Source organism: Pavona decussata, unplaced genomic scaffold (assembly GCF_977016875.1).
Source record: "Pavona decussata unplaced genomic scaffold, jaPavDecu1.1 SCAFFOLD_6, whole genome shotgun sequence".
NCBI classification, from domain to species: Eukaryota; Metazoa; Cnidaria; class Anthozoa; order Scleractinia; family Agariciidae; genus Pavona; species Pavona decussata.
This window is the reverse complement of record NW_028145430.1, coordinates 7,500,001-7,526,466: the sequence shown is the minus strand read 5'-3', so window position 1 is coordinate 7,526,466 and position 26,466 is coordinate 7,500,001. Positions and strand designations below refer to the sequence as shown.

Below are 26,466 nucleotides of genomic sequence, written 5' to 3'. Positions count from 1 at the left end.
TTTTCTCATTTGTGAATAAATTAAGCGGTCAATGAAGTAGACAGTGTTTCGGCCATTTTAGTTAATGGGTAAAACAGGTAACATATTTTCTTGAATTTCTCTAAATGTACATTAGTTCTAGAAATGAAACTACGTTGCTAGTTTACACTAGACATTGTACTTACTAAATCTGTAAAAATTTCTGCGGGGCCGACTTATTTTCTTCCTTGGTGAAATAAGAAGAAAAGGCAAGAAAAGTGGATTTTCCACATTTTGACAGAACAACTGAACCGTTGATTCGCCAGTAAAACGTTAAAAAAAATGATCGTGGCCCTGTATTTATAAAACAATATATTGTGTGCATGGTTTTGAGCAAATATAACCAAATTTGACCAAATTTGGTATTTTCTTCACATTTGCTACCGTTGTGCTACATTTTGTAAATCCGTTTTTTTGGTGCAGTGTTTTGGATCATACGTTGCTATTTTCGGGTATTTTGGTGCACCGGGATGGGGCCAATATCGTGACATGCTTGCGCTTGGTTTCGCGCGTCATTGGAGCATGAAGAAAACATTTATAGCGCGATGATTATAGAACGATGTGACCGGACAAACCATACGCTTAAATGCAGCTTTCAGTTGCGTGCCAATATGTCCTGACAGTTGAAAAATGTAAGTTTGCTTTGTTAGGGAGCAAAAAGTACGAGAACACACTTCTGTTGTTTCATTGTCTTTCCATAATAAATTACGTCTGAACACAAGCGATAAATTAAAAAAAAGACAACTCCACTTGCAACAAAATCCTGTTTGTTTTTTTTTTCATATGTCTTAGTTGGTCAGACTGTTATGAAGCTGTTGAGAAATATTGAGAAGTATTCCATCAAAAGAGTCATCCAATTTGTATCCTGTACAACACTTCGATAAAAGATTATGCAAAAGAGTGTGCATACTACGTGACAGGAAGTCATATTTTTTAGTCAGTTTTTAAGTTAGTGGGGTGGTTTACAAATTTGCTAGCTGTTTGTTTTCTTACAGTGATTAATTGATCGAACGTAAGAAATTACTATAGATACATGCTAATGCGGATAGTTCCCCAAAAAGGAACTTTGTTCACCAACCGAATTGCATAAAAAATAAACATGGTGTGTCCTGTAGTCCTGTAAAACATTTTTATTTCCAATTTTGTGAGACAGGAGTGAGAAAATTATATTCAATTTTTCGTATTCACAGCTTTAGTTACCAAGGTCTCTAGGTCATGCTGTGGCTTCCCGTTCACAATCGTCATAAAAAAAATTCAACAGATTTCATGTAGTTTATTTTCACTGGTAAAAATCACACCATATGTGTCCGTTTAATACAGATCTGACTGATAGCCATATTAACAACGTTTTAGGTGACCGCGTTCGCTTGAGAGAAGTATCTTCTTAAAGCACACTTTCCTTTTTTTTGTTTTTACAGAAACCGAAGGGAACACATTTTATTATATTGCACTTTGTCTGTTTAGTGGTAATTTTAAGTAAACAACACTCTTTTTATTCTTCACCGTTAAATTATGCTATTAATAATCTTCTATATCAGTGTACTGCGCCTCCCTTTAATAGAAAACGGATAAGGGCCAATCGTCTTTATTCATGCGAAACTTTACCCGCACGTAGGCGTAGATTTCACTGATAATTTTAATTTATTGCAAGGATGTTGTCTTCGCCATTTCCGTTAGGTGATCGTGTTGTGGTCTTCCGGTGATCGCTACCAACCGTTGGTTGAAGCTGATTCAGTCTTAGAAAATGGATATTAAACCGAATCGTGAAGGGACCTTTGGTAAAATAAAAAGGCTTTTCATAGGCAAACGTTACAAAGACAACATCTTCTCCTGGGTGGTATGTATTTCATCAGCCGTTTGCAATGCTCTCAACATTGGTTTTGCGCTCAGCTTTGGAGTTCTGTTTCCCGAGTTGATGAAATATTTTGATGAAACAAGAGAAAGAACAGGTCAGTGATAAATCTGTAGATATGAGACTTCAAAAATATTGAAATATAAATACATTTAGTGATTACAATAACTTTTGTCGTAACATGAACGTCTCCGCAAATTAACCCCGCACGGAATCACTTTCCCTAAACAGTTCACTTTATTATAGTTTATCCTAATCCCTTGTAAACGTCCATCCAAGGGATCAGATGAGTGTCTTCGATTTCGGCCAAATGGTTACTCAGCAGATATTTTACTGAAAATGTATTCTGATAAAGGATTTCTTAGTTTACGAAAGAAGCTGCTAACCCGGAGAGCTTTTTCTTCACGTATATTCTGGCGATAAAGCCATGCAAATTTAAATGATTTACCGATTTTACAGTACGAAACAATTTCGTTGGATCGTGGCCTGAATACTGAATTGGATGGATATAAACAACATGTGAAGCATAGTTAATAGGCTCCTTCGACCGTGCACAATCCTTTGTTTTAATGTTCGCACTACAGTTGAATACATGTATCTTAACAGGAACGTTACTATTGGTCAGTTGCTCCAACACTTTTAAAATCTATCCTGGTTTGTGCACGGTCAAGGCCAAGAATGCTAAAAAAACATATAACAAAAAAGTTTGTCAGGCTTTATAACGATTGCCTTTTATTAACTATGGTGAAAGCATGTTTACAACAGCGTGCCCCATTAAACAGTACTGTAAAGAGTCATCAGCTACATGCTTTAGTTTGAAATATTTTCAACACCACATTAACAAAGATGATATAATTTACGAATTTTGCAACTAAAGCTCGCAAGTTGAATATTTGAACTCGGTGCTAGAAATAGGAGGCGGAATCGTCAGATGATAAAGCGATGCTTCCTAGTATTTTAAGGCTCACACATGCATTAGCCAGAAAAAAATTAATAACAATGCGATTAAAAAGCCGAGAGAAAGGCTAGATCTTATAATACCTGTTTTCCTTTGATAGGGTTTATGTTACTTTCATCATAGTTAACTATGCTTAATACGGTCCTCTTCGGATTTCAGAAAAAAAAAACTGTGAAGTTTAGTGTTAAACAAAGGGCAAAGCAGGTTACAAAACTTTGTTGATGTTGCTCAAGTGAACAAGCACCAGTTAGAAATCTTTAGGAGACACTCAATCGTTAGGAACAAATTAAAAATGTTTTAATTTGTATGGAAAATAAAATTAATTAAGCGTCTGAGCTGGTGAGTGAGTTATTTATGTCTAAATCTGAGATGATCGCGTGATATCTGTTAGCCTTTGCTAACTTGTTACAAAAATTGAAATTTGAAGTTGTTTGGATTTTTATTTTATTTTCGAGACGAGGTTAAGTAATTTCCTCTCACAGTGTCCAAACTCGGTCCTGAAATTACGCTTTTATCGAAGGTTAGCAAATCAAAACGGAAACCGTACCAGGAAAAACTGACGCATGCCATTAAAATATCATCCATCAACGGCTATTTAGAGCTGTCAGTTCTCAATGAATTTTCAAGTCTCCTTACCCCAGAACGATGCTATTCTACAAGTGAATTATCCGTTATTCGTTACATATTAAAGTGATATTCATGCCATCATTTCTTCCAGCTTTAGTCGGTTCTGCAACTTTGGGGATGATTACATTTGCAAGCCCGCTGGCTGGCTACCTCTGTGATCGCTTTGGTTGTCGAATTACAACATTCTTCGGAGCGGTGCTCTGTATGACGGGCTTGGTATCAACGTCATTTCTTCAGAGCCTCATTCCGATGTACTTCACTTACAGCCTGGTGCTTGGCTTAGGAGCTTCTTTTATATACAATTCTTGCTATCTCGTAATTGGACAATATTTTCAAGAAAAGTTGTCCATGGCTACTGGTACTGTCGCATTGGGTGCTAGCTTGGGTGTCCTATACACAGGTCCATTGCTTCAACTACTTTTGGACTCATTTGGATGGAGAGGCACTTTAAGGATAATGATAGCGTCTTTCGCTTTGGTCTGCATCCTCAGCCTGGCATTTAACCCGAACGTAGAAGCAATAACACTAGTCGGGACAACAGCAAACAATGCGAATGAAGTAGAGCAAAGAAAGGGTATCTCTTTTTACTGCAGCGTGTGGACATTTCCTACTTTCACTGCTGCAGTGATTTCTCAAATGTTTGGAAGTTTTGGAATGTACATCATTTACATCAATTTGGTTAGTCGATAATTTATTTTATGTAACCCAAACCTTATTTAGCTATCTTTGGCATCATCACATCCCTTGCATCAATTTGGTTAGTCCATTATTAACATATGAATGTTACCCCCTATAACTCTTATTGTTCTTCTAGCAAATAATGAAAATAAAGCTTTCTGTGAGAGGAATAAGGACGCTTACTTGCTTGGTACGGGCAAACATCTCGTCATATCATGAAATTAATACACTCCATGGCATACGTTCAACTCGAAAAGGAAATAAGGATATTCAACTTTTGAAATAAGCCTTTGAGTGCCTAGAACGTACCCGGTATATATATTGTGTCAGAGCCACCAATCACAAGATAATTTGTAACCCGAGAGTAGGAAATGCTGATGTCGTCAGACAAGAGCGGGGAAACACGCTCATCAAGTTTGTTTATCATCTAACTAGTTGACAACGAGGCGTGAGTGTTTTTAAGCCACGAGTCCTGACGGCTCAAAGCAAAAAGAACACCATGTTAAGAACCACGTGATATAATTATGTTGTTTTAAATACTGACAAGGTAATAGTTTTATTCATTTGATGCTACTTTAAGTTTCTCTCCGTAGGTTAAGTTTTCCGAAGATGTTGGAATCACTGCACAGGAAGCCTCTCGCCTGTTCATTTTCATTGGCCTTGCTTCATCCATTGCACGGCTAGTAACAGGAAGTTTGTGTAACAAAAAATCTGTTAATCCAGTTTATATTTATCAAGCATCTATGCTGTTAGCTGGGCTCTCAGCCATTGCCGTTCCAAACTCCACGAAGTACTGGCATTTAATAGCCTTCAGCGTTGCATATGGCCTGAGCGATGGAGTTGTTACAGCAACGACGAGTTATATTATGCTAAGTTGTGTGGATGTCCAGAGGATAACAGCCTCTTTCTGTATCAACAATTTGCTTAATTCCTTTGCTGCAGCGGCTAGCGGGCCTACTGCTGGTGAGTTAGCATTCTTTAAGTATTCATCCATTAATGTTAGCACGGTCTTTATTCTAGAAATGGGTTGATATATCGGGGTCTCCTACTCTATCTTATGGGCTTGGTTGGCAGATTTCAAGTTCACAGTCCTCCCTTTTACTTCTAAGGAAATCATCAGGAATCTATCTTCACCCAACCTCACCGCAGGAATCTATCTTCACCCAACCTCACCGCAGATCAAATGGAAGCCCTCAAATTTGGTTTGACACATTCGATCTACCCACCGACCATAAACAAAACTATCTTTGCTTGCTTCGAACTGATCAGCCACACCATGGAAAGGCATCTTATTGACAGCTCGAACACCAACAATATAATCGCAGATCTCTGTCACCTTGCTCACTGCTATGTATCTTCGTATAGGTCTAAGGCTGCAGATCTAAAAAAGAAACATGGCATTTTGAAGAGTCTCAGAAGGGACAGGGACATTGTTACCTTGAAACCTGACATAGGGAACGGTATTGTAATCCTTGATAGAACTGCGTATGATAATAGTATCTTTGGTATTTTTATCGATTCCTCCAAATTTAAACCTACTTTGGCCCGCGAAGGCAGACGCTAACGATTTCTTAGTGATTAAAAAAAAATCAGTGTAAATTGGACAAGGACATGTACGAAAGTATCTATCTCAGCGGGTCCCAATTCCAACCGGCTAGAATGTACGGTCTACCCAAAATGCACGTGACCGTAACTCTACACCCCCTTTCCGCCCTATGGTTTCATCCATTGGCACATATTATAATTTAGCTTAATTATTATGCAATCTCTTAGAAACACATATTCCTAATGACTACAATGCCTCTGAAACTTTTATGTTCCTAAGTTCGTTTAAGAAATCAACAATTTACCCATGTTTGGCAAATTTCTTATCTCTTTCGATGTTCAGAGCTTGTTCACCAACGTCCCTCTTATTCACCAACATCCCTCCTAGCGGTTGAATACATTTCTGACGGAAACTCTGACTTAAGCTTGGCTCCACCGATCTCAAGCGTCTTTACTTATTTGCCACTGCCGAAACTCACTTTTCATTCAATGGTTCCTTTTTCCATGTTTCATGATGGAGAAATAAATTGATCATGTTTTACCCTTTTTGGATGTCTTAATCTATAATACAGACCCTCACACTCTATCGTCACTAGTACCTTCCGCAAGAAATCCTTCGCGGGTCTACTTAAATATGAACTTCTTTAGTTTTGCACCTCGGTCATATAAAATCGGTTTAGTCAGGACCTTAATCGACAGGGCTTTTAAAGATCAATAATACTTGGTTGGACGTCCACGACGACATCAAGAAATTGCGTAAATTTGTTTTCCCTATTCACCTTATTGACAAATGCATCAATCTAAAGCAGTTATCAGGCATTGTTCCACAGAAACACGTACCCCCAACACCAGCTCACACGAAAGACAATACTTTTACAAATTCCAGCATTCCAGAGCTGAAAAAATTGTTTTCTTTGGAGCAAACTTTGTTGTTGTGTTAACCCGGTTGCAGGAGGAAAACCTGTATTAAATGAAAATCTATTATTCCTGGAAATTAAATCAAACATGATCTTCAGGATTCTAAAATTATTGATTTAAGCGACAACAAACAAGAAAGACAGGTAATCAAGGCAATCCTAAATTCAGCGCTCTCAACTGAAACAGCCACTATATACTAAGCGGGCTGGCAGTACCGATCGGTGGCCAATTACAGGAGGGAAATTCTAAAAATTCAGAGAAACGCAAGGTTTTGAAAGTCAATGAAATATCCTGGTCTTCTTTTACAGGTTTGGTGGCAGATCACACGGGAAACTATGTTTATTCGTTCTACATGACGGGAGGTGCGCTGTTAACGGCATATCTTATTCCAATGATATTAATATTTATCAACTGCAAAAAGTCTAGAGTTCATCCACAGAATATTAAAGAAACTTTACCTGAGAGAAGCACAGGCCGACTTTAAGAACCCTGGACACAGGATTTTTGCCCTAGCTAAAAAGGGACGTTTCAAAAAGGTGTAATTAATGTACGGATATACTTAAAAGACCATAACTTAATTTTTTCAATAATTTAAAAAATAAACCTACATTGACCGGGGCTTTGAGCTTGGGACCCCTAGTTGTTGGTAATATATCAAATCCTTGCTCAACAATTTATCTTGAAAATTCCAATCCCGCTTGTTTTATTGAAGAAGAGGTGACTTAGAAATACATTTGATTATAAAAAAATTGCGTACAATGCTATTCATCAACAATCTCAAGCCTAATTTAGATATCAAATCGGACTCCATACGTGCTAAACTGCTTGTTTTATTGCCGGGGTGATAATATTCCCACAACAATGGACGATTTAAAGGCTATTATGTCTCATTTCCCATTTGCAATTATATACCACCTAGAGATTATTTCTAAGTCAAATTTTTTGGTCAACAGTCGAGTTTTGTTTGCAAAGAGCGCTGCAAAAACATGTTAACCAGCCAATTATAGGGATAAATTTTGGCCACGCAAGATGGGGATTTATTGATTAAATCTAACGCAGTGAAATTTAATTAATCAGCAACGATTCCTTTAGTTATTAAGCTCTAATAAAGGCGAGGACACAAAAAAAGGAGGCCCAGATTAAAATACACTAAAATTAAAAGCGATGGAGTAAGGAAAGAGTAGGGTCGAAATTCGCAGAGCGCTTCAGGTCTGGAGACAAATAGGACGAACGCGAGGAACATGCCCACGTCTTTAATAACCCTAGATGAAATCGAGGCTAAGTACTTTTCCGACCAACTCGCGATCGTGACTATTGTCCAATGAACTATCTATCGGTTTTTAAAGTCACCAGATAGTATTGTGATTGCTCAATCCTTTGTGTGGATTATTTGAATCCTACTCACTGCCTTTCCTCGCTAATTCACACAATACAAGTATACTTTTAATATTGTGTTAAAAAAAATTAAGTCGAATGAGAGGGCATAAGTCATATTATTGGTAGGCAAATGAATTAATTTTTTATCCTGTTAGCCTGCAAAAATGAAACTCATCATAGATGTTACTGGAAGTTTACCTTCGTTGAGAGGCTTTATTGCCAGGATAAGCCGTGTTTATAATATCGAACTCCATATTGCGATGGAGAGGGATAAACTCGCTACTTATTTTAAAAAATGGGAAAATTTAGTAGCTGCTTTAAAGACCTAGTAGAAAATTAACCTTGTCATATCCTACATCTAGTTGGTCTCCTTCGCTTTTTATTTTATATTTTTTCGGTCTTTTTTTCCTTCTTCGTGTGTTATCCACTATTTGCTTATCGTAGGTTTGAAAGCAGTGTTTTGTAAATAATTCCTTGTAAGTAGTTGTTTGTAAGTACTGTTTCGTGTTTTTAAGTAACTTATTCCGGGTAGTGTTTTGTAAATTGTAACTTTTCTTTTGTTTAATCATGGTAAGTTGTAGATAAGCTGTAAACTGTAATTAGTTAATCAAGTTCTTTAAGCATTGTAATGTGTCTGTGGTATAACAAAAATAAACAAATTACAAAAAAAAATAGATGTTCCTGGGGCTTTTTTTTTTTAAAAAGATACTCATATACATATTTGAAACCTTTATCTCCATCTATGTAAGAAACTTAACATTAATCGAAGTACATGCACTTGAAAATTTATTTAGCAATAACTGCTCAGGATGATATGTTTCAGATATCGAACTGACAGAGGTCATTGATAAGCATTAATGCTTTGACGTCAACACTTAAGCTTATTCCTGGGCTAAAACGAGTTGACAAAGTATACACTACACTTTGAAACATGATTTTGTAAAGCTCCTTCGGGTGACTCGACCCAGTTATGATACAGCATTCTTGTTCAGCACGCGTGCAATGACCACGCTTGCCTGACTTCCGAATGCATTCATTGGACATTGAACGCGTGCTGAACAAAAATGCTGTATCATGACAGACTCGAAACAATAGAAAACTCCCAAAGCACAATCTCAGCCAAAACGCTAAAAATCTTCAATGTTTACTCAAGTTTGGGCTTATAGAAGATAATGTCACAGTTTTTCAACGACCATAGAATTCAGAATCCAGGTAGTTAGTTAATCAATTGTGGCCCTGAAAAAATTTGAAGGAAAAAAACAAGGAATTTTTAAGAAACACTTTTTTTGTGAGAAGGACTCTGATACGCTGACAAGCGTCAACAAATAGCTAAAACTATAATTTCTATATCTTTTCATTGCTCGAAATCGCGCGCATTTACAAGGCCCTAAAGCTTTTTGATGATTTGCAAGGACCCATCTGTTAAAAAGATCCCAAAAATAAAGGAATACTTCTCATAGTTTATTAGATATAATCGAGTAAAGTTTGCTTACCATTTTTACATAAATTATGACCTAAATTTGGAAAGCGCTAAATTTCTCGAATTGGGTCTTTGCGATTTTGTTGAAACTTTGTTCAGCGCAAGGCACAAATGCGCACTATGTGTAGGCTTTTTTAGGCTTGGAATGAAGTTCCTTGGCCAAGAAAAGGACGAATCATAACAACAGTTGGCTACATGGATGGACTTTGTAATGGAAAGATAATTATACTAGCTTGATACCTTCTCACATTAGCAAAACCGCTGCCGGTTTCTTGGCTATAAACAAGGCTTATTACTGTTGGCGAGTTTAAAAAAAAGGAAAAGAAAAATGGTAATAATAATAATAATAATAATAATAATAATAATAATAATAATAATAATAATAATAATAATAATAATAATAATAGTAATAATAATAATAATAATAGTAATAATAATAATAACAATAATAACAATTATAATAATTATAATAATAATAATTATAATAATAATAATGATAATAATAACAATAATAATAATAATAATAATAATAATAATAATAGTAATAATAAAAATAATCATAATAAACATCATAATAATCATAATTACAATGTAGGCAATAAAACATCTAATGTTTTGACGAATTTTTGACGAATTTCACACAACAATTAAAGAAATGACACCTTAGCAACTAAACAAGTGTCTCAAAAAGTTTTAATTGTTCGCAAGAAAGCGAAACGGAACTTTCAAGTTTCCCACCATTTGTCCGTATACTGTCAAAAATAAAGGAATTTTGGCCCGCCTAGTTATTCAGCTTGTGGGTTATATACTAAAACAATTATTGACCTCAGTATCGGTGGAAGTGGTGGATATTTACCGAGCCGCGAAATATCCACCACTATTCACCTCCACTTCGGTAAATAATTGTTAATAATAATCATAATAATAATAGTAATAACTACATTATTACGTTAAGTCATGAATTCGAAACATGACAGTTTACAAAATTTAGAAAAAGCGCCGGGCATTCATGCCATAGAACTCGTAGACAACGTAGCTTGAGACGATGACTTAAGAACACTTCTCTGTAAAAATGAAACAAACTGAGAAAATAATTTTTTTTACCCCCACTCGAATCTAGCATGCAGATAGATCTTAAGGGAATATAATCCAAAACGCCCTTTATTAACGCCCTTTCTTTACTGTTGCCATGGTAACATCACATGTTTGTTGGCACCACAAACTCCAATTTTGAACTCAGAACCTGCTGTGAAACTGAAGGGCCAAATGCAAGATACCGTGTCTTAAGTCTATTAATACATTATGTCCAACTTAAGACTAACACCAAAATAAATAAATGTTAAAACATTTATTCGACTTGACACATTTGCTACCGTTGTGCTACTTTTGTAAATCCGTTTTTTGGTGCAGTGTTTTGGATCGTACGTTGCTAGTTTTGGTGCACCGAGATGGGGCCAATATCGTGATATACTTGCGCTCGGTTTCGTGCGTCATTAAAGCATGAAGAAAACATTTACAGAGCGATGATTATAGAACAATGTGACCGACCAAACCATAAGCTTAAATCGAGCTTTCAGTTGCATGCCAATAGTTTGCTTTGTCAAGGAGTAAAAAGTACGAGAACACACCTCTGTTGTTTTATTGTCTTGCATTAAAAAATTACGTCTGAAGACAAGTGATAAATAAAAAAAAGACCATTCCACTGGCAGCAAAAACCTGGATTTGTATATGTCTTAGCTGGTTAGACTGGTATGAATCTATTGAGAAATAGGATCGAAAGAGTCATCCCATTTGTATCTAGTACAACGCTTCGATAAAGGATTATGCAAAATAGTGTGCATACTACGTGAAAGGAAGTCGAATTATTTTAGTGACTTTTTAAGCTTGTGGGGTGGTTTAAAAATTTGCTAACTAATTGTTTTCTTAAAGTGATTAACTTATCGAACGTAAAAAATTACTACAGATACATGCTAATGCGGAAAGTTCCCCAAAAAGTAACTTTGTACACCAACCGATCTGCATAAAAATGGACATGAACACGACCGGAAGAAATAATCAGCGCTGTTCCAGACTTAACATCAAGGACACTAGATTCTTCGACAATAACAGCAGCATTCTCCACGTCCATCAACCCCTTCAATGTAACACCTGAATTAACACATGCACCAGCGGCTATCTCTTAAAACCTTACAAAGAAACCCTTACCCTCTACCACCCTTAAACCCTGCTTCCCTGACCCCTCCTCCCACAGTAGAAACCCCATCACAACAAGCCCCGAAGTACAAAAGGCGTCGGATTCAATTCGTAAATTATTTGGATGATCATAAAGCTCATGGCAAACAGCTAAGGAAACTCTGGCATAAGAAATTTAAATCTTACAAGTACTTCATGGGCGAAGAAGATGAAGATTAATTAATTTCCATCCGCTTGAAATCGCTGTGTATTTGACTCTTTTTTGTCATTGTTTTCAAGTGAATTTTTTTCAAATGGTATATCTTGTTTGGTTCTATTGCTAGCAATTATAAGTCGCGTGTTTCAATTGATCCTTATTAAGTTATATAAAATTGTGTATAACCTAATACGTCAAGAACGGTTCGTGAAACGCTGAGACTTAAATAGTTTTTCATTTCCTCGAGATAGGTAGGAGAAAACAGTTTTATGATTGTCAAACAAACTTGAAATATAGAGTTTTCGGCGCTTCTTTGTGTATATGTATGCATGTTTTTGTTTTTTTTTTTTTTTTTTTTTTTGTTTCTTTTTAACGGTAATGATCGATATTCGTCACGAATAACCTGGAATCTCGGAGATAAATTTTCCCAGCTTATATTCAAACTGACAACACTGATCTTAAGATCCAATCCTTGTTAACTATTAGCAGGCAAGCCTCGTGAAGTTTATTGTTTTTATTGTACTAGAGTGACGTGCATTAGTAAACCTGGGCACTTATTAGTATGGAGGAAGTCAAAAAATTAGTATGCAGGAAGGCATTTTTGTCGAGTATCCTTATTAGTATAGAGGAAGTCAAAAATTAGTATGCAGGAAGGCATTTTTGCCGAGTATCCTTATTAGTATGGAGGATTAGTCAAAAATTAGTATGCAGGAAGGCATTTTTGCCGAGTATCCCTATTAGTATGGAGGAAGTCAAAAATTAGTATGCAGGAAGGCATTTTTGCCGAGTATCCTTATTAGTATGGAGGCAGTCAAAAATTAGTTCGCGGGAAGGAAAGGAAGTCCAAGGGAAGTCACTAACGGGGCTTAATTTTGCTGAACCCTACTACTCAACTCGTCATAAAAAGAAAATTCAACAGATTTCATGTAGTTTATTTTCACTGGTAAAAATCATACGATATATGTCTGTTTAATACAGACGTGATAAACAACGCATTAGATGGACGCGTTCGCGTAACCGAAGGGAACTCATTTTACTATATTGCGCACTGTCTGTTTAATGGTAATATTAAGTAAACAACACTTTATTATTCTTCACCGTTAAATTATGCTATTGATAATCTTCTATCTGTACTGCGTCTCCCTTTAGTAGAAAACAGAACTAGGGCCAATCGTCTTCATTGATGCGAAACCCGCGCGTAGACATATATTTCAATGATATTTCAAGGATTTTGTCTTGGTCATTTCTGTGAGGTGATCGTGTTGTGATCTTCCGGTGATCGCTACTAACCGTCTTTTTTTTTGTAACGTTGTTTGAAGCTGATTCAGTCTTAGAAAATGGATATTAAAAAAAATGAAACATTTATTGTAAGATGATTATAGAACGATGTCACCGGTCAAACTTTTAGCTTAAATGCAGCATTCAGATGCATAGCCATAAGCCCTGATAGTTTAAACATGTAATTTTGCTTCATCAGGGAGCAAAACGTACGAGAACATTCTTCTACTGTTCATTAAATTACGTCTAAAGACAAGTGATAGATAAAAAAGGACAACTCCAGCGGCAAAAAAAGCCTAGTTGTATATTTTTTAATTGAATTGGTCAGTGTTAGAAAGTTATTTATTAGTTGCCAAAAAATATAGAGAAATAATTAAACAAAATTGTCTTCCAATTTGTATCTAGAACAACACTTTTGAGAAAGAATTATAAGCGTAAAATAGTGTGCATATTGCGACAATAATAATTAATTAAGCAATTTGAAAAGTATGCACCGTTGTACGTCACAGGAAGTCTCAGTTGTTGGTGATTCGCTAATTAGCTAGCCGTTTGTATTGTTGAAAGCGATAGAGTGATCGTACATATATAAATTTCCGTAGATACAGCTTGCCGGAAAGTTCCCTGAAATGTTAATTTCTACTGACAAACACAGCTGTATTAACATACTTTGTCCTGTACCCCTGTGAACAGTTTGCATTTGCACGTGGAGCGGGAAGTCTGACGATGATTTTCACGTGTTTGTATTCACATTTTTGTTTTAGTAACCAGGGTGGTTTCCCGTTTACAAACGTCATAAATATACGCTTTCCTTGTTGGCATTGATCCTGAATCAATGTCGTCAGCGAAAATTTTTTTTATTTTTTTCTCATCCGGTAAAATCATCGATATCCACTGATCAAATCTTTTAGGCATGGAGTTCAATAGATTGATGTAGTTTATTTTCGCTGGTAGTACTGTACCTATTTTTCAAGAAAACACCGATTTTCACGTGTATGTATTCACATGCTGTTTTTTTCCCGTTTACAATCGACATAAACATACTCCTGAAGTGATGGCATTGATCCTGAATTACTGTCGTCAGCAATTTTGTTCAATAAAATGATTCTCACTTCAAATCCTTCAGGCGTGAAATTCAATAGATTTTATGTTGTTTAGTCTGATTGATAAAAATCCAACGGCCGGGTACGTGCCCGCTTATACATGATTTCTGAGAATAGAAAGGGCAGTATTAGCAATGTTTTAGGTATTGGCGTCCGGTTGTGGTAGGTGCATGCTGGTCCAATGGGCATCAAGTTCAGAGTAAAATTAATCATTTATCTTGACCAGGAGGCATGGAAAATTTATTGGCAAGATTTTTTATTTAACCTGCCGTACCGCCAGGGCCCTTAAACATTACTCTAAGCGATCGTGTTGTGATCTTCCGGTGATTGGTACCAGCCATCTTTTCTTGTAACATTGGTTGAAACTTATTCAGACTTAGCAAATGGATATTCAACCGAATCCTGAAGGGATCTTTGGTAAAATAAAGAGGATTTTCAGAGGTAAACGTTACAACGACAGCTCCTACTCCTGGGTGGTATGTATTTCATCAGCCGTTTGTCATGCTGTCAACCTTGGGTTTGCGCTCAGCTTTGGAGTTCTGTTTCCCGAGTTGATGAAATATTTTGATGAGACGAGAGAAAGAACAGGTAAGTAATAATTTTTTTCTTTTGACGACTTGTAAATTTGATGTCAAATGGGTCCAAAATAAACGCAGTGATCTGTAAGTACAAAACGACTTTGCAACACTCCTCCATTGATGTTGTTCATTGATCTACTATTTGATCTACTATTTGTTCGTGGGACAAGGACCTAAGCGCGGGTCAAGCGTTAGTTCAGAAATGAGGGCCAGCCCGAAGGCAATTCCAAACATATTTATTGTAGTTTGCACGTCCACTAGCAGTTACGGGGCGATTAATTAAACGAACTCTACGTCGACAGGATTGATTAAACGTTATTTGTTGAGCATTCACAGAGCAATGAATTTTGATTTTTACAGGTTTAAGGGCCGCCATTAACTTATAAGATGAGGGGTTACCTTCTGAAGAAACGGTGGCGCAACGTCAGTCAGTGGAGTGGAAACGAACTTTTGGAGTTGATTGATATTAAAAAAAAAAAACTGAGTTGACAGGTAATTTAGCCAGAGTAAAAAGATTCCATCTTCTCTGGAGCTGCCCTTTCGAGTGTTTCCGCAACACTCAGTCCGGCGTCTGAGCGGATTCACTCCGTGGACGATTGAATAACGTTCCGGAAACGTCAGTTCTTGAATACCTTTGTGTTGGTCAAATAACTTTATTAAATCAGTTGATAAAACAGAATATTCGTAACTACAGTTAAATTTGACTTTACGTAATTAAAGTTCAACTGTTATGTGACCACAACGATTAACTACATGTAAAAATGTTAGAGCCATTTTTTTTTTATTTACAAATCAGCAACAAAACGTCGCTTTTTGGATGCCACAGGGGCAATACGCTTAAAAAAAGATAAGAAATAAAAAAAATATTTGTAACTTGCATAGCACGTGTATGGGCACCACTAATCAGGCTAGACTTCACATTATATTGGGCTGTTTCAATCCGTTCACACCAGAAATTTTAAAACCGCCTTGCATTTCGATGACATCGACTCAGCAAAACAATTGATTGGCAAAACAGCGTAACTTCTCATGCCCCTCACGGATTTATCATTTATTCAAGGTTTAAAAGGATTGTGGGCATAAATCAGTAACTTATTCTTTCGCTCTCTGCCGGACATCAACGTAATTCGGGCGCATCAGACAAATTGAATAAGTTGAAATAATCGCCAACGTAGCACAAAAAAAGTGTTTCTCACAGGAACCCAAGCCGCGCGTATGAGGCTGAGGAGAACAATTGACTTGACAGGCACACTAATATGAAGTCATCAGTCCACTTTGTGGACCTCAAAGGAAACAATTTTGAACATGCGCTATATACCCTCCAAGTTTAATTTAAGTAGCCTCAACGGCCTTGAAGAGTGCCCCACTCCCCCTCAGACTCGGGGACGAAATAAAGCCCAGCCTGGATAGGGTTGACGGGAGACCATGTTAAATATCTTATTGTCGCTATTAAAAGTTCCCAATCGTTATACCTTGGGAACTCTAACTTCCACAGAGAAGTTGTTTGGACCGTCTTTTTTCTATTCATGTCCAGAATTTAAACAAGGCAAGAGTTGACTTTCTTTTACTGGTTGTCTCCATTTGTTCCTTTGCGTACTCACTTAAGCTTGTTTTCTCTATCTGGCCAGACAGCCACTTGTGATAGTAGTTAAGCTGAATAAGTTACTAGGAATTCCAATTGCTTTTGATATTCCATTGGTATTGATATTTGCGTTAACCGCTCTCTTTTGTCACTTACTAAAAACTTGGAGATAATCACCACTGACGTAATCTCTTCCACTAGTAATGACCTCCCATTTTCAACTTTTATTTTCCAATCTTTGTTTTCCCTTTCTCCTTTCCCTTCATTAGTAAATCTCTCATCCTCTCATTAATCAAGTCCTTGCATTATGCACGATATTTGTCACGTGAACCTGTTCTAATGGTCTAGCTCGCACAAGTCTCCTGTTATGTAACCGGCCAGTGGTGGCGCCACCAAACTAATAATCGAAGGGTCATTAGATAAACGGCTCTTGAGAGAACTCGGATATCATTTTCCGAATATGCGTGTGTCACTCGCTGAATAGCACATTATTGTCAACATTTCCTAATGTCTTCATTTTCAGCTTTGGTCGGTTCAGCAACTTTGGGGATGCTATGGTTTGCAACTCCGCTGACTGGTTATCTCTGCGACCGCTTCGGTTGTCGAATTGCGACTTTTTGTGGCGGGGTGCTATGCATCACGGGCTTGCTGACGACGTCATTTCTTCAGAGCTTCACTCCGATATACTTAACATACAGTTTGGTGCTTGGCTTGGGAGCTTGTTTCATATTTACTTCCTGCTTTCTCGTGATAGGAAAATATTTTGAAGAAAAGCTGTCCATGGCTACTGGTATTGTCGCATTGGGTTCAGGCTTGGGTGTTCTTTACACAGGACCATTGCTTCAAGTACTTTTGGACTCGTTTGGATGGAGAGGCACTTTAAGGATAATGACAGCATCTTTCGCTTTGGTCTGCATCCTCAGTCTGGCTTTCAACCCGAACGTGGAAAACAAAGTTCAAGTTGATACAATAACAAACAATGACAATGAAGTAAAGGAAAGAAAGGGAATCTCTTTGTACTGCAGCGTGTGGACATTTCCTACTTTCACTGCTATCGTGACTTCTTTAACGTTTGCGAGTTTTGGAATGTACATCATTTACATCAATTTGGTATGTAACCTTTATCTTATTTACGTACCTCTCTGTAACAGGAAAGGGAATGAGAGAGTTAAGTCACTTGCTACGAGCTAAATCTCGTAAAATAAAACGAAGCGTACTGCTTTATAATGAATTAAAGCCATAATCGTAGTGCAGCCAAATATTCGACTCGTTTAGCATAGATATTTTTCAATAAATTTCCTGAATGTATATTTAAACATACCTATAATTGTGCTCAAGCGGTTTTTAATTGACGTAAACCTTAAACCGAGAAAATCGCTATAACCAATCAAAACAAACGACAACAGTGTAATGAAAGAAATCAAAACTCGAAGCAAGAATGCGGGCAAGTTGCATTTTCTTTTCTTGTTGGTTTTTTACCCATCACTCATCATATCACTCATGTGTAACACTAAATTCAAGGCATTCATGATGACGTTATTTTCAAGACTTGACAATCTCTACTGATATGATCCACTTTTTTTCCTTAGGTTACGTTCTCTGAAGATATTGGAATCACGGCACAAGAAGCCTCTCGTTTGTTTACTCTGATTGGCACTGCTTCATCTATTGCACGGCTGGTATCAGGAAAGTTCTGTAACGAAAAAAATGTGAATCCCGTTTACATTTATCAAGCATCTGTGCTGGTAGCCGCCCTTTCCGCCTTTCTGCTGCCATTTTCTACAAAGTACTGGCATTTGATTGCCTTCAGTGTTGCATATGGCCTGAGCGATGGCGTTTTTATAACAACGCATAATTACATTTTGCTTAGTTGCGTCGATGTTAAGAGAAGAACAGCGTCTTTTGCCATCAACCATGTGTTTTATGCCATGGCTGCAACGGCTGGTGGGCCTATTGCTGGTAGGTTATGTTATCATTATCATTATCATTATTATCATTATTATTATTATTATTTATTTTATTTATTTATTTATTTATTTATTTATTTATTTTTTGCTCCGACAAAAATCAGTTGTTGTCAATAGAGAAGTTTAGAATCGCGTTTACGGCAAACGTAAGATTCGCATTTATGTTTTCTTGAAAAAATGAGTACATAGATGAGAAACGCGCAAAATAATTCTGGGCCTTTGATGCTAACGCAAAACTACTCATTTTTTCTGAAAAACTGAAAACATCGAGCGGTAAATGTTGGATAAACATGATCACGTGGTCATTTCTGCCGTTTCCTGTTTGCCGTAAACGTAATTCTAAATCTCTTTAGTAACTATAGTAACAAACCTTGGCGGTCAAGCACGTGCCGAAGATCGAAAAGCACCTTACCATAGAATGGGCCATAAGCTGGGCCATGGCCTGTTCCATGGCCTAGCTCAAGTTTTGGATACACCTGTAGGTTACTATTCTTTAAGGAGACTCAAACTTCTGCAAAGCTGATCGCACTGCGTAGAAAAAATAACACGACAGCAACATGATAGAGACTAAACCGAGAATCAATAAATGCGACAACCGTTGACAGCTGTTTCGAGCTGGTTGGCTCTCGTCAGCACGGTGTAGCACAGCAAAAAGTAGGACAACCAACGCGAGTCGAGTGGTCTACGAAATGCACGTGGTAGTGATTTCGGATGGGCCCAAATTCAGACATCCGTCCACGTTACAGCGCGTGACTACGAACAATGAACAAAAGAACCGGAATATCATGTCGCTGTCGTGTTAAGTTTTCTACGCAGTCCGATCAGCCTTGCTGAAATTTGAGTCATTTATTTTTTGGGCTGATTAGATATCTTTTACAGGTCCTGCGTATACTTGCAGCATTTTCGTTTGCAGTCCCTTGTTTATTGTTTACTTTTAATTTTTTTTGTTTGCTTTTAACTGTGGACGGCTTTTCAATTTCACTTATAGACATATTATCCTCGTCTTCTTTTACAGGTCTGATGGCCGATCAGACGGGAAACTATGTTTATTCGTTCTACATGACGGGAGGTGCGCTTTTGACAGCATTTTTAATTCCCATGGTATTAATAGTTATCAACAAGAAACAGTCAAGAGTTCATCCCCAGAATGTGGTAGAAGTAGTAACTGAGAGCATTACTGTTAAACCATAAAAATACGCTTTTGTGCCGAAAGTAAAGTTTTGACATTATTTTCTCAGTTTGTTCTTTATTTGGGTTAGTCAGTTTTATATTGTGGGTAAAAATACAATACGTTAGGTGCACGTTATTATTGCGTATTTTTCACTTGTTAAGGGAATTCATGTGAAAATTGTCAAGTTTTAATCGACAGAAATATTCCTTACAATTTTTATATTGCTTTTGTTGTATTATGCTGTCTTGATCGCGTGTCATGACACTTCAGTAGTGGTTGTGGAATGTTGTGAAGAAGGGTCCATCCTTGCTCATCCCAAGCTATATATGCAAATAATACCAAAGCGAAGGCGGATTTCAGCGGATACTGACCTACTGAGCAGCATATTAGTTAGACATCGCTTAGCTGTCAACAATTCTTAACTATATTTATAACGTAACATCGCGTTCAAAGCTTCTACTGTAGTTGCTGTTGAGTGAAGTAATAAAAGTAATTATAATGTGAAGTTCTCTGTCCCGGGAATTTCCAACTTTATCAATCCGTTCATCGTCATTTTTTTTTTTTTTAATAAGGTCTATAACAAGTGTCAGGTTATTGGCGGTAGCATCACCAAAACTAGGAAATCAAATTATGCTGCTCTGACCCTATATAGTGTCGGCCAACTCCCAGTCTACTGAGTAAAACGGGGAACATAAAATGAGGTTAAGGTGCCTGACACCGGTTTCCAGCACTTTCCAGCGCATATACTTTGACGGATCAATACTACCATTTTTTTATTAGTTCATGTGACAATAATGGTATCAGACAAGTGCTTAATCATTGAAGAACAAGCCATGGTCGTTTTCTATGGTAGGTTACCATAGCAACATCATAAATTGTTAGAAATAACCGTGATTTTGGCTTTAAGAAGTCAAACAAGCTGCGTGACCCCTATTTTTATAATTTAACTGTAATCGGCATGTTCAGAGCCAGCCGAAATTTCCGAAAATTAAGGTGACTCAAACACCTCCCAGCCAGATGAATCTACACATGTTTGTAGGGCAAGAGGGTCGGCTAATTGACAATTTGAGGATTTTAGCAGATCTCGCCCTCCGGCGTGGTAGTATTTTACCAGTTGGGAGACAATAAGAAAGTTTAAAAGATAGAAGAACAGATAAAGTAAAAGTAGCATCCAAAAACATACTACAAGAAGTCTGTCATTGGTCTCATGGATAGTTGAAAAGGCGCGAACGCGTGCAAATTGTCTTCTACGAGTAATTGCGACGTAATGAGGAAGAGAGAAAATGAGCTCTTATTTCTTCTTTTCACACAGGTCGTCTTCGACAGGTTCTATAAAAGCTACAAACTTCAATTTTCCCAGATTAGGGAAAAAGTAGAGTGTAAAAATACCGAAATATTGTTTCTTTTCTTGATGAATTCTCCCACGTGTTACGTCAATCTTGTAATAGATGCATAAAGTTGAATAAAGATGTACGTCGATCTTCCCATTTTCATGAAAAAAAGCAAGAATTATATAAAATATTTCTACATAATATTTAATCCAGTTCTGTCCATTTTGCCTCACTTTGCCAGGATAGCATTTAGTTTCTTCTACAAGCTTTATTAAATATTTCACCACAACACGTTCTACATTAAAGTTCTTGAAGTTTTAAATACCATAACACCGTTTCTTTTCTAGATACCTTCTCTCTCATATAATACGTACTTTAAACTAAGTCTTCTGGTATAAAAATGAGGTCGATCTAACTGCCGACCGGTTAGCTCTGTTGGCAGAGTACCGGACTACCGTGCGGGAGGTCGTGGGTTCAAACCCCGACCGGACTAACACTCAAGGTCTTTAAAAGACTTAGGAGAAAGTGCTTCCTTTGTAATGACATCTCCAAATGCAAATAGAAATGCAAAAGGTTAGACTTTCAAGTCTTCTCGGATAAGAACGTTAGACTGCAGGCACCGTCCCACAACCCTTGTTCGTAGAGGAGAGAGTAGGGGTAGTTCCCGGCGTTGTGCTTTGGTATTTGTGTGTATATTCTCATGGTTGGGTGGGTAAGTGCTCGGAGATATTAGCTGCATAAGCTACTCTAAAAACCAAAGGTATATAAAGATATGATCATAGCATTTCCGACCATCTTGTTTTCGAAATGTTCTTGGCGGGGGCGTGGGGTACCCTTAAACAGCCCTAGAGGGGCACGCCTTTGTACTAAACTTTTTCCCATTTGTACATACACTACAGCAGTCAACAGCACTAAACGAACAGCATTTATTACAGCTAGATTATAAGTTGCCACCAGAGTTAGATTCCGATCTTGTGGCTGGGAACTTCTGAATATTTCAGTGCCAGGATTTCGAGTTCATGATCGTCAAGCATAAAGCAAAAGATACATTTTTATAGACCTTAGAAGGCCGACAGGATTTCTTTTTTCAGTTGTTGAAGCGGTAAATACATGGCAGTAGTGAAAGCAGTTTCGGCTGTACGCCTTTCGATCGATCGATAGGATCGCCGTGTAAAACCAACGTTGTGAACGTTAGATCAGTCAATCCATGTAAGCAAACGGTAACTGAAGAAACTATAGATGTCGAACAAATTGCCGAATGTCCCGATTTTCTGCCGTTTGGATGTTAAAATTTGTCATTCCATGAGATCCGAACAGGTCGAAGGTTTGTTGCAAGTAGTGCTCTAAATTCTCATTTTACTCGCATGGATTGGGCCTAGGCTAGCCAATAATATTCCCCAATCTAGCGTCTGTTTCGAAGATTATATTACGCCACCAGGCCATAGCTTTAAGCTGAAGGAAATCTACTGCGGTGTTGTACAACGTTTGGTTAGTTCCCTGCAAGTGAATAAAGCTACGGGCTTCTGCAAGACTTTTAAAGGAAACTGGTCCTGTAATCGTGCCTTCTTTCACCCATATAGTCAATTCATCCATTAAAATTGGGTACCTTCTAGCAAGTGTAAATTTCTAAAGTATTGCCTGTATATAAGGAGGATACTAGGTCTGATCCTAACAACTATAGGCCCATATCTATCCTACCAACTATTAGTAAAATAACCGAAAAGGTTATTTTTAATTCGAACTTTATGAATACCTAATTAGCAACAATTTGTCGGCAGTTTCATAGCATAGTTTTAGGCCGATGCATTCTACTTTAACTGCCTTTCTTGAAGCTAGTAACAATTGGTACCTAAATATTGACAATGGCCTAACTAACGGTGTACTTTTCTTGGATCTAATGAAAGCCTTTGATACGGTTGACCACTTCATACCGTTGGGAAACTGCAACTTTATGGTCTCGACTCGAATGCAGTTCAGTGGTTCAAATCGTATCAATCAAATCGCTCTCTGAGTACTTATGTCAATGGATCTCTGTCTGACTACTTTCCTATCAGCTGTGTGTTCTCACAAGAGTCTGTACTCGTACCCTTCTTATTTCTCATTTATATAAATGACCTACAAGAGTGCAAGATCTCATCATCTGTTCTTATAAATGCTGATGATACCTCCCTTTCTCTCTCCGCCAATGACCCCAAAACTCTTGAAGAAAAGTTAAATAAAGACATAGATAAGGTCCAAAAGTGACTACAATCCAATAAACTCACATTAAATGTCAAAAAGACAAAATATATGAATATTGAAAGCCAATATCAATTAAGGCATTTAAAGGCCCACCTTCACCCAAGAGTCATTGCGGTGGTTTGTTTTTGTTTTGAAATGCTGTATTGTCCAAACGCGTAATCTTATTGGCTGTGCGAACTCAAGCGGTTCATACGGGTTTCCTCTACGACTCGTGCTGGAAGGAAAGAATTTTTGTGATCGCTTATTGCTTTCTCGCTCGACTCCCGCTCAAATAAAATGTGGGGTTTTCATATATGAAAATTGTTCCTCGGCGCGCAATACATCTTGGGTGAATGTGGGCCTTTAAATGAGGACCTAAATGTTAGGGTTGATAGCCAGCAATCGATGCGAGCGAATACCTATAGTTATCTGGGAATACAGATGTAACGAGGCATTGGAGTGGCAATGCCAAGATGTCATCTGTAAAAAAAAAGTATCTGCAGGCCTCGTGGCCTTAAAAAGTATTCGTCTCCTGGTGCCTCGCCAAACCCTACTGCAAATGTATGAGGCTGTAGCCTTTCCCTACCTAGATTATTGTCTGAGGTCTGGGCATACATGGGGAAAAGTCAATGTGGTAGACTCCAGAGATTGCAAAACAGGGCAGGGAGAATTATAACGTTTAGTGATTATAATACCTTATCTTCAGGACCGAGGATGGGAAACCCTCTACTGAGCAAGGACGCTCTAAGCATGCCTAGCTCACAATAAGTGTATTCAAATCTCTGAATAATCTCTATCCAGAAGGTTTGAGGAATATGTTAAAACCATGTACGTGACTCCTCAAACAATGTTTTTGTGCCCAGGCCCCGTACTGAAGCTGCTAAGAGGGCTTTTGGCTTATAAATGGGGGGTGGGGCGGAGGCTGTCATGTGGAATGGCCTTGGTAAAAAAGTTAGGGTGCGTTTCTTTGGGAAAATCCGAATCTGGATTATTGATCCAAGATCACTTGGATTATGGTTCCAACAAAGGAACCGAAGATTCCTTATCTAGAGTGGATTCGTCGGTTCCTTTGGTACACCATGATCCGAGTGATCTTGGATCAAAAATCCGGATTCGGATTTTCCCAAAGAAAAGCACCCTTAAAGATGACACAAATTTCAACTCTTTCAAGTCCGCTCTGACTTTGTTTGAAATGGGGCGTACTGAGGGAGTTGCGTTTAGTTCTTGTTAAGCTATAGCTTAGGTTAGTGTTTGTGGAATTAATTGTAGAATAGTTTCTTTTGGTATTTGATATTTATAGCTTTAGTGTCTATATAGAATCATGTTATTACAAGTTTAGTATCTTTTTAGCATCATAGTTTTGTAACTAATGTAAACAGCTCAATGGAGGAGCATTTTTAGTGAAGTGATACCGTCAATAAAGCTTTACTACCACTACTACTAGTTCGAACTGGCAACTCGCCCCAGCCTGCCTTGCGGATCGTGTCCAACCACGACTGTCAGCACTCGGTTTCGAGCGTCATTCGAGCATGAAGAAAACATTTACTGCGCCACGATTACAGAACGATGTGACCGACCAAACTTTAAGCTTAAATGCAGCTCCTCTTGCATAGCAATATGTCCGGAGAGTTTAAGCATGTGAGTTTGTATCTAGTACAACACGGTTTGTTTAACTGCACGAAAACTGACAAACAGTTTTTTTTTTTTTTTTTTTTTTTTTGATTTTCCCTGAATTAAAAACAAAGAACAGTCTTTTGGATTATACAGTGCTATTTTTGGTGCACCGGGATGAGACCAATATCGCCACGTACTTCAGTGCTCTCGTTTCGCGCGTCATTGGAGCATGAAGAAAACATTTATTTCGCGATGATTATAGAACGATGTGACCGGCCAAACTTTAAGCTTAAATGCAGCTTTCAGTTGCATAGTCATGTGTCCTGATAGTTGAAACATGTAAGTTTTCTTTATCAGGGAGCAAAAAGTACGAGAACACACTTCTGTTGTTTCATTGTCCTGCCATAATTAAGTAAATTAAGTATGAAGACAAGTGACTAATAAAAAGACAACTCTAGCGGCAAGCAAAGCCTAGTTGTAAATTTTATAATTAATAAGGTCAGTGTTACAAAGTTGCTGAAAATATTGAGAAGTTTTTTAATCAAAATAGTCATCCAGCCTAGTACAGCACTTTAAGAAAGGATTATGAGTGTAAAACAGTGTGCATACTACGACAATAATCAATTAAGCAACTTGAAAAGCATGCACCATTGTACGTGACAGGAAGTCAGTGTATTTTTAGTTAATAAACTTGTGGGTGATTCGCTAATTTGCTAACTATCTGTTTGTTTTGTTAGAGTGAAAAACTGATCGTACATACATGAATTACCGTAGATACAGCTTTCCGGAAAGTTCTGCAAAAAGTTACTTTCTACTGACAAACACAACTGCATTAACATAGTGTGTCGTTTAGACTAGACCTGTGTGCGCTTGCGTTTTCACGTGAGACTGGAAGTCAGTAACCAATTAACAAGGTCGCTAGGTCATGCTGTGGCTTCCCGTTTGCAATCGTCATAAACGTATGACGCAACCTATTTTGGCAAGCCACGTAGGCATTGATCCTGGGTTAATTACTGTCGTCAGCGAACGAATTTTGTTTTTCTTGAATCTGGTAAAATAATCCGCAGATCGAATCATTCAGGCGTGGAGTTTAACGCATCTGATGTAGTTATTTTCGCTGATAAAAATTGCACGACAAGTGTCCACTTACTACAATTTCGTGAGGATAGAAATGACGATATTAGCAACGTATAAGGTGTCGGCGTGTCCTTAAGACAGGTATCTGTTTAATATACACTTTTTTGCAGAAACCAAGGGAATACAATTTTAGTATATTGTATACTCTCTGCTTAATGCCCTTTGAAAAATTCAAGCACACAGCAGGAGAAGCTGCATTCCTTCACCCTTTCTTTTTATGGTCTACTGGGTATGGGTATCAAGTTCATTGTGAAATAAATTTATTTAGTCTAGGCCAGGAGGCAGAAGTTGTCTACAGGAATTTAAATTAAGCTATTGTACTGCTTGGGACTTAAACATTACTCTACTGATCGTGTTGTGATCTTCCGGTGATCGCTACCAACCGTCTTTTCTCATAACGTTGGTTGAAAATGATCCAGCAAATGGCTATTAAAACCAATCGTCAGGGCACCTTTGGAAAAATTAAGAGGCTTTTCATAGGCAAACGTTACAAAGACAGCTCCTTCTCCTGGGTGATATGTATTTCAGCAGCGGTTTGTCATGCTGTCAACCTTGGGTTTGCGCTCAGCTTTGGAGTTCTGTTTCCCGAGTTGATGAAATATTTTGATGAGACAAGAGAAAGAACAGGTTAGTAAGAAGTTTTTCT

General features: G+C 37.7%; 4 protein-coding genes across 5 annotated transcripts in view; all 4 read left to right on the top strand.

Moving 5' to 3' along the window:
• Positions 1-7,754, top strand: part of LOC146489558 (monocarboxylate transporter 10-like) — a 32,412-nt gene extending 24,658 nt beyond the window's left edge. Inside the window, exon 5 of the transcript XR_014864696.1 lies at positions 7,314-7,754. The gene's annotated coding sequence lies outside the window, so the exon portion shown is untranslated. The remainder of the gene's footprint in view (positions 1-7,313) is intronic.
• On the top strand, positions 1,763-7,321 carry LOC146489559 (monocarboxylate transporter 8-like). The gene is made up of 4 exons (XM_085109533.1): positions 1,763-1,967; positions 3,547-4,133; positions 4,727-5,096; positions 6,905-7,321. Exons 1-4 carry the CDS (start codon positions 1,763-1,765, stop codon positions 7,078-7,080), a joined length of 1,338 nt encoding a protein of 445 aa, XP_084965659.1. The 3' UTR covers positions 7,081-7,321.
• Positions 7,755-14,513: 6,759 nt separating the features above from the next.
• Positions 14,514-20,056, top strand: LOC146489557 (monocarboxylate transporter 10-like). The gene is made up of 4 exons (XM_085109494.1): positions 14,514-14,808; positions 16,904-17,490; positions 17,970-18,339; positions 19,363-20,056. The coding sequence occupies exons 1-4, from the start codon at positions 14,604-14,606 to the stop codon at positions 19,536-19,538; spliced, it is 1,338 nt and encodes a 445-aa protein (XP_084965620.1). The 5' UTR covers positions 14,514-14,603; the 3' UTR covers positions 19,539-20,056.
• Positions 20,057-26,106: 6,050 nt separating this feature from the next.
• Positions 26,107-26,466, top strand: part of LOC146489555 (monocarboxylate transporter 10-like) — a 13,810-nt gene continuing 13,450 nt past the window's right edge. For both annotated transcript variants that reach the window (XM_085109465.1, XM_085109469.1), the window contains exon 1: positions 26,107-26,447. In XM_085109465.1, coding sequence (XP_084965591.1) covers positions 26,231-26,447 — 217 coding nt within the window. In that variant the 5' untranslated portion in view covers positions 26,107-26,230. The remainder of the gene's footprint in view (positions 26,448-26,466) is intronic.

Bases quoted from the DNA above. Each gene is read 5' to 3' on its own strand.
- LOC146489559 (XM_085109533.1), top strand. From the start codon at position 1,763: ATGGATATTAAACCGAATCGTGAAGGGACCTTTGGTAAAATAAAAAGG. The intron at 1,968-3,546 runs GTCAGTGATAAA...CATTTCTTCCAG, and splicing joins TGAAACAAGAGAAAGAACAG to CTTTAGTCGGTTCTGCAACT. The intron at 5,097-6,904 runs GTGAGTTAGCAT...CTTCTTTTACAG, and splicing joins GGCTAGCGGGCCTACTGCTG to GTTTGGTGGCAGATCACACG.
- LOC146489557 (XM_085109494.1), top strand. From the start codon at position 14,604: ATGGATATTCAACCGAATCCTGAAGGGATCTTTGGTAAAATAAAGAGG. The intron at 17,491-17,969 runs GTATGTAACCTT...TTTTTTCCTTAG, and splicing joins ACATCATTTACATCAATTTG to GTTACGTTCTCTGAAGATAT. The intron at 18,340-19,362 runs GTAGGTTATGTT...CTTCTTTTACAG, and splicing joins GGCTGGTGGGCCTATTGCTG to GTCTGATGGCCGATCAGACG.